The 7,063-nt window shown below is 44.5% G+C and overlaps 1 protein-coding gene across 1 annotated transcript in view; it reads left to right on the top strand.

Moving 5' to 3' along the window:
• Positions 1–7,063, top strand: part of ryr2a (ryanodine receptor 2a (cardiac)) — a gene marked incomplete at both ends in the record, with an annotated part of 197,947 nt that overhangs the window by 86,547 nt on the left and 104,337 nt on the right. The window contains 4 exons of the mRNA XM_080021214.1: positions 2,435–2,530; positions 5,888–6,006; positions 6,194–6,327; positions 6,808–7,049. Coding sequence (XP_079877340.1) covers positions 2,435–2,530; positions 5,888–6,006; positions 6,194–6,327; positions 6,808–7,049 — 591 coding nt within the window. The remainder of the gene's footprint in view (positions 1–2,434; positions 2,531–5,887; positions 6,007–6,193; positions 6,328–6,807; positions 7,050–7,063) is intronic.

The following is a 7,063-nucleotide window of genomic DNA, read 5'->3' as shown; positions in this document are numbered from 1 at the left end:
TCTTTTTTTCTTTCTTCAGATTTCTTCTTCTCTTACATGTTCTAAAGTTAATATGTGATGTTTGTGTTGATTGGTTTGGAATACATATATGTATATACTGTAGATTAATTTATCTGAAAGAGGTGGGTTGGTATTTTTTCCTTAGTGATTTTTAAATGTTTTTCGTTTTCTTGCTTGGATAATTGAGGATGTGGATTAATCTGATTTCCTATAGACTCCTCGGGACAGGTTGCTTGAATTATCATTTATTTTATTTATTATTACTGGTGTCGTGTGTTCATTTTTTATTTGTTATTATTAAACCACTGGCCTGGTAAAAAGCATTTGGCGACCCAGGATATGATATTATCTGGGATATGTGATATCTGATTTTGACACAGTTGAACAGGCAAATCTCTGGCAAATACACATAAACATGCAAGTACACACACTTATATCTACACGCACACACACACACACACACACACACAGACAGGTACATGTGTTGGGAATACTGTTTTGTTTTGTTTCTTTTCCCCCCAGTGGACGCTGTCAGGGCACGCTGTCAGGGACACCTTCAGATGTGTTTTAATCCCTCCGTGTCGTTATTATCTGGACCTATCGGGAGGTTTACGATTAGCGGGTGGGGAACAAGAGTTGTGAGAGAGAGGGGCGGGGGGGGGGGGTGATGGGGGGATGGTGAAGCACCCACCCCACCCCCACCACCACCACCAGCCCCCCGCCGAAAGTAACCTGAGCAGGCAGAATCGATAAGCGGTTGTAGAGCTGTTGGGCCGGATTCCTCTCAGCAGTGTGCCTCATTGAACAAGCAGACGGAGAATGGGTGGTGGGGTGGGGTGGGGTGGGATGGGGTTGGGCGGGGTGGGGGGGTCGAGGGGCAAGGAGAAAGTGACAGGTAGGGAAAGGGAGACGGGGCTGCTCTGGATGCTGCAGGCGTATCCGTCCTCAAGCAGAGCCACGAAAGAGCTTCCTGGAAACGCTGTACCACAGGAGCTCGGAGGCAGGATTTGAGCAGGATATTTAACAGGATATTGACAGGATATTAAAGCAAGTTTTTACTTTTATCCTAATCTCATCGGCATGAGATTAGGAAAATAAACTACAAACCCCGGATCAGAGGGATTGTGAATATGACCCAGAGTGATGTCTTGATGGAATTGAACCGTCGCCCAGATAGGCAAGTAGAAGTAAAGCTTATTCCTAACATGGATGCTGCCAATCAGTAAACACTGCATAGACCTGTGGGTGTTTTGCCAAAAAACACCAAATGTATGTTTTTATTTATTTTGTTCACGAAGTTCAGGTAATGGACCCAGCGATACTACCATAGACGTTCTGTGAAACTGTGTGCTGTGAGATCTGCTTCACCACACTAAACCAATCACGCCAAACCACATTCAGCCATCACAATAATGAAAATCCAACCTCATGTCCAAAATATTTGGGAGAGCTTGGAATTTGGCAAAATTGCCGTCACTTCTATGCATTAAGTGGCCAAATCAACAGCTCGTCAGAACTAAAACTCAAGAAAAGAATCACGGTATTACATTTTTTTGGTGACTTTGAGCCCATGGTTCTCCGTTTCAAAAATACAAAAATGTGATGTGTAGAATGTATATCACTACAGGAAGTGATGACATGTTACATTTTCTTAGCTGGTATTAGTTAAAAAAAAATACAAATAAATATTGTTTTCTCTTTTACCTGCAATTTGTGTAAATTCCTGCAACTTTTCTGCAAAAAATAAAAATAAAAACAAACGTTTTTTTAGCCTCATTCTCACCGAATCTGACAAATGACGAGAACAAACTGGATGTCGATTCATTCCTATGGAGAGTCAGATTCCGCACGCCAAAAGCTCTGATGCGCTGCGGTGACTGGTTGATTTCCGGGTGCATCCGAGGCTCCGGGACGCGTTCAAAATGTTCAACTCATCATCGAGTTTTGGTCACGTTTGTTTTTGTTGGAACTGGGCTTAAAACAAAGTGAATAAGTCAAGTATATAAAACAATAACTAAAACTTGGATGTCACCATATTCACTATCAATTCATCTCTTTTTGTATGAGTGAATTGTATTTTTGTTTAATTGTGCTTGCACTTTGCAAACACGATATAAAGGAAGTTTTAATCTCTCATCATGGAACATGGTAAAAGTCCAGCTGATCGAAGTACTCGCTGTTGTACTGGAAAAAACTAGCTTTGGCATTTTCCCTGAAATATTCAGTTCATCTGACGGCCACTAGGTTGGAGGATCCGATTGTCGGACGTGATTACGGATTCGGTGTGAAGCGGGCAGACCTGAGCCCTTAACTGTCGAGGACAGACCCCTCAACCCACTGTGTATTTTGTGTATAGTGAGGTGTGTCTTCTCTAAGTACTCCGTACTGTTCTGCTCCCTCTTCTTTCCTCCCTTCTTCTCTCCTCCTCCACCAGCTGCTCTAATTCGGGGGAACAGGAAGAACTGTGCTCAGTTTTCGGGCTCTCTGGATTGGCTGATCAGCAGGCTGGAGAGACTGGAGGCTTCGTCTGGTACGTTTACAACAATGTCGAAATCTGATGCTCGTCTCAAAGAAACAATATATATTCGTTGGTTGCTCGTTCGGTGAATAGCCAACGTGGTGGTGTTAAGTGGCGCTCGGTCCACTCCCGTTTCGGTGAAGCTCCAACCTCAGCTCTGTGCAAGGGACGAAAACAGGGAGTTTGCCCCGGAGTGGGATTCTCATATTACCTGCATTTCTCGGATCCTGCGCCGGTGTGGCTACTCCTCGGTTTTTGTGATTAACGTCTGTTCCTGAGCCCGTTGTCATGGAGATCAAAGAGGACATCAAACAGGACCTCGTGTCCCCACGCATCGCGTGCGTCCTCCGATTCATTCTGCCAGTTTCTTGATAGTTTACATCATCTGTCCGGGATGTCTGTGCCCGTTTTCTCATGACACCACTGCAGTGGAAAATTCGAATTCAAAATTCAATGTAATTCAACCGTGACACATTTTCATATTGATTTATCTACTTGTCTACCAATACATTTTGCGGTAAAAGCAAAAAGACCACTTCACTTTGAAACCGGCTTGAGAGGTGTTTTCTTTACCTTTTTTCAGTTATGTTGATCATCATAGACATAAGCCAATGCGTTGATTGATTTGGGTTTTCTTCTTGCTCACTTGAGGCGGCTGGCATGCAGTTGTACAGTATGTTTTCGTCTGAGGTTGCTCTTCTTTTTTTTTTTGTAAATGTTCATCCATATCGTCGGTTGACTGACCACCACATCGCATGACATTCAGCGGCGTTGACACCAGCGGGGTCCGGTTCCAGCTCGAAAAAAAGTGTCAAATATGGGATTTTTTTACAAGTTCATCTCACTATTACCACTTTAAAGTAGGACACGGGGGCAGTTATAAATAGTTTGTTCCAGCGTAAAAAGTTTTTAATGGAGGTGTCACGACACCGTCACGAGCGCTTTCTGGTGAACCCAAATGCAGGACACAACGGATGCTCAGGAGAAGGTGCGAAGGATCATGGGTTTATTGCAAAAAACCGGGGTCAAAAGCAACGGGGTCAGTCTGTACTGCTACCGATCCTAAAGGAGAGTGAAGCGGACCGGTATATCAATGCTACTTCCAATGCTGAGTTATAATGTACTGTAACTCAGATCTGTTTTGTTTTTTTCATATCAGTGTGAACAGCACAAATGACATGGAGTCTGATCTTTTCAATTTGGATTTGGGCCACTTTGATTATGTGAATCGGATACAGATCAGATTTTCTGAAATGCGACCTCAGACTCAACAGTCAAGTCGGAATTCATGCGACTTTGATGTCACTCTAGAGCAGGGGTTCCCAACCATTTTATTACCACGCACAAATGTTCATGGACCGGGTACGCAAAAAAAAAACCTACCGCTGTGTTCCTAGGATAAACTCCCGACTTCGCGGCCGCCCACCACCATTAAGCAGCGTATACAGCGTGGGAAGGGGAGATAAATAATAGATAAGTAGACCGACCCAGCGAGGGGGCACCCACCATGCTTGCTGCGTTTTATGAATAGCACCGGAGCTAAAATACTGTGTGTGTGTGTATGTGTGTGTGTGTGGGGGGGGTGGTATCCAATTCAGTGTGTGTGTGTGTCCTCTGAGGGAGCGATCCGGGCGCAATTTGTGCACATTGTGTTTTTTATTTGAGATGTTTTTATTTCACTAAAGTTCCTTATTGAACGAAACCAAAAAAAACGCCGTGCCCCTGTCTGCATTATAAGATTTAATCCGCGAGCTTGAGCCGAGCTACACGGTCCCACGCCACCCGACAACCACCGGGAGCATTTGCCCGCCATGTTCACTTCCCTACGACAGGGTGCTGTGCGTGACATATTTGTTGCTTCTGCGCATGCGGCTCAGTTCAGGACCGTGACCGGTTCACACTGGAATCTGATATTGGCCGCATTTAAAAAACAATGTGAACAGCCAAACAAAGTCGTCGGATCTGAGCAATAAATGCATACTGAGCGCTAAGGCTTAGAGTGTGAACGTAGCCATAGACCGGCCGAGACCGACATGTTGTCACAACCCTATGATCTCACAGTGCAGACTCGGGGAAGCCGATTGGGAGGCTCAGAACTCTAGGGAAGACCGGATCAGAAAGTGGCAGGAGAAAAGAAGGTGACAGAATAGCACATGGCAACCTGAGATGTGACCGAACATAAGTTGCGACAGAACTTTAACGAAACAGGGCAAAACCATGACAGTAGGTGTTGGCGAGGTAAAGATAGGGACTCGTCCCATGGCATGCACACACCTACTCACACGCATACAGTGTGCATGGGGGCGAGAGAGGTTTGGGCACATCGCAGCTGCGAGAGACGGGATTAAGGTTTTTTTTGACCGAATCTGGAGCAGGTTGAGACAAACCCTGTTTCCCAATAGCGCTTCTAATGCCTCTGAAGGTTTTTTTAAACTCACTCTGACTTTAACACAATGATAACAGTATTAATAACAATAACTACCATGATTAAAAGACGCTTTCATGTGAGTACATTTGGTTTATTCTGAGAGGCCGTCATGACTGAGAGCTGCATTTAGGCCTCCGTGGAGGAGGGTGACAGATTCATTTTCAGACTCGCTCTTCTCTATTTATCTGCCCACACTCACACTCTGTCATCCTCACACATGTGGGTGCGCGCGCGCGCACACACACACACACACACACACACACACACACACATTCAGATGTATGGAAGCAGCTGTTAACACACTCCAAAACCCGAACCAAACCAACAAATGTTTCCGGCCGCTCTGACTCCCATGTGCTGAATAAAGGAAATCTGTCATTTAATCCCTCATTGTTGGTACGACGTGGTTTCTAAACCCAGAATATGAAGCTGGACCGTTACCTCATTGTTGATAAGAACAATAATAATTGGACTTTTTGGTGATTAAGCTATTTTAAAAATAGCGTTGTGGTCTGGTCTGCAGCTCTATCATATTATGTTATTGTTCTATGTGAGTACTATGTTATCCGATCTTTTATTGAGTTGTTTTAACATGAGCTTTTTAGAATTGAACTATTTTGATTTTTGTTTGGAGTGTGATGCTTTACACCTGGGATTTGTATTTAAATTCTTTAAACTTTTTTACTTTTCTGTTTTGTGAAGAACTTTGTATCGTATGTTTTAAAAAGGCCTACGATGATTATTATTAAGTTTATATTTATGTTACAATTGTCTTTTGTTATTTATTATTATTATTATTATAATTATTATTATTATTATTATATTTTGATTATTATATTAAAATACATCACTGAAACTCTTTGTGATGTCTGGCGCCCTGTGGTGATGTCAATCGGTGCATTTTAGGATTGAACTGGCGTCGAACACGTTTGTGTTTTTAGGCATACTGGAGGTTCTTCACTGTGTTCTGGTGGAGAGTCCCGAGGCGCTGAACATCATCAAAGAAGGACACATCAAGTCCATAATCTCTCTGCTGGACAAGCACGGACGCAACCACAAGGTACAGACTCACTGACTGCAGCAGCTCCAGCTGAAGGATTTGCTTTGAATACATTGTATTGATTGATTCATACATTGATGTCCAGCTGATTCATACATTGATCGCAAAGTAAACATACATGTTCACATTGGGATCGGCCGCCTTTAAATTTGGGACTCTCTTTCTCTGGGCTCTGCTTTTCCACCAGGTTCTGGACGTGCTGTGCTCACTGTGTGTGTGTCACGGCGTGGCTGTGCGCTCCAACCAGCATCTTATCTGTGACAACCTGCTGCCTGGCAGGGACCTGCTACTGCAGACCCGCCTGGTCAACCACGTCAGCAGGTGCACGCACACATGTGTACCCAAACAAGTGGTCTAAACAAGCACGGAATAAGTAAGGGGTAATGTGCCGCCAGCCGCCGGTCATTGTCGAAAAATAATGATCTGGAACCCGACGTGAAGTGGAGAGGTCTTGTATAAATCTGAAGGGGGTTATTTTGCGATAATGACCGCCTGGCTGCACATAATCCCGCTTGTTACACTGCTACTCGCTTTTATGAAATATTGAGATTGAGATTATTTTGAAACTGGCATACCTAATTTAAGACTTTTTCCTTAGGAAATGAGTCAGCAACTGTGCTACAAAATCCTTTGCCATACATATGACTAACCCATTCACTGTTATTAATGAGAAATTGGACATATCTGCATTCTTGTTTTCAAGCCTTCCATTGTAGTTTATATGTAGCGGTCATTATTCCACGGAGCCGTAATAATGAAAAATAATCGCCCCATTTCCTTCATCCCTGTCCTCGATGTCAGCATGCGTCCCAACATCTTCCTTGGCATGAGCGAAGGCTCGGCCCAGTACAAGAAGTGGTACTACGAGCTGATCGTGGACCAGGCGCTGCCGTTCGTCACGGCCGAGGCCACGCACCTGCGCGTGGGCTGGGCCAGCACGGACGGCTACGCCCCCTACCCCGGAGGAGGGGAAGGCTGGGGGGGCAACGGCGTGGGAGACGACCTGTACTCCTACGGCTTCGACGGACTCCATTTGTGGTCGGGTGAGTACTGCGGT

This window comes from Zeus faber (assembly GCF_960531495.2).
Source record: "Zeus faber genome assembly, chromosome: 20".
Taxonomy (NCBI): Eukaryota; Metazoa; Chordata; class Actinopteri; order Zeiformes; family Zeidae; genus Zeus; species Zeus faber.
The sequence above is the reverse complement of the archived record's forward strand: the minus strand, read 5'-3'. Positions and strand labels throughout refer to the sequence as shown.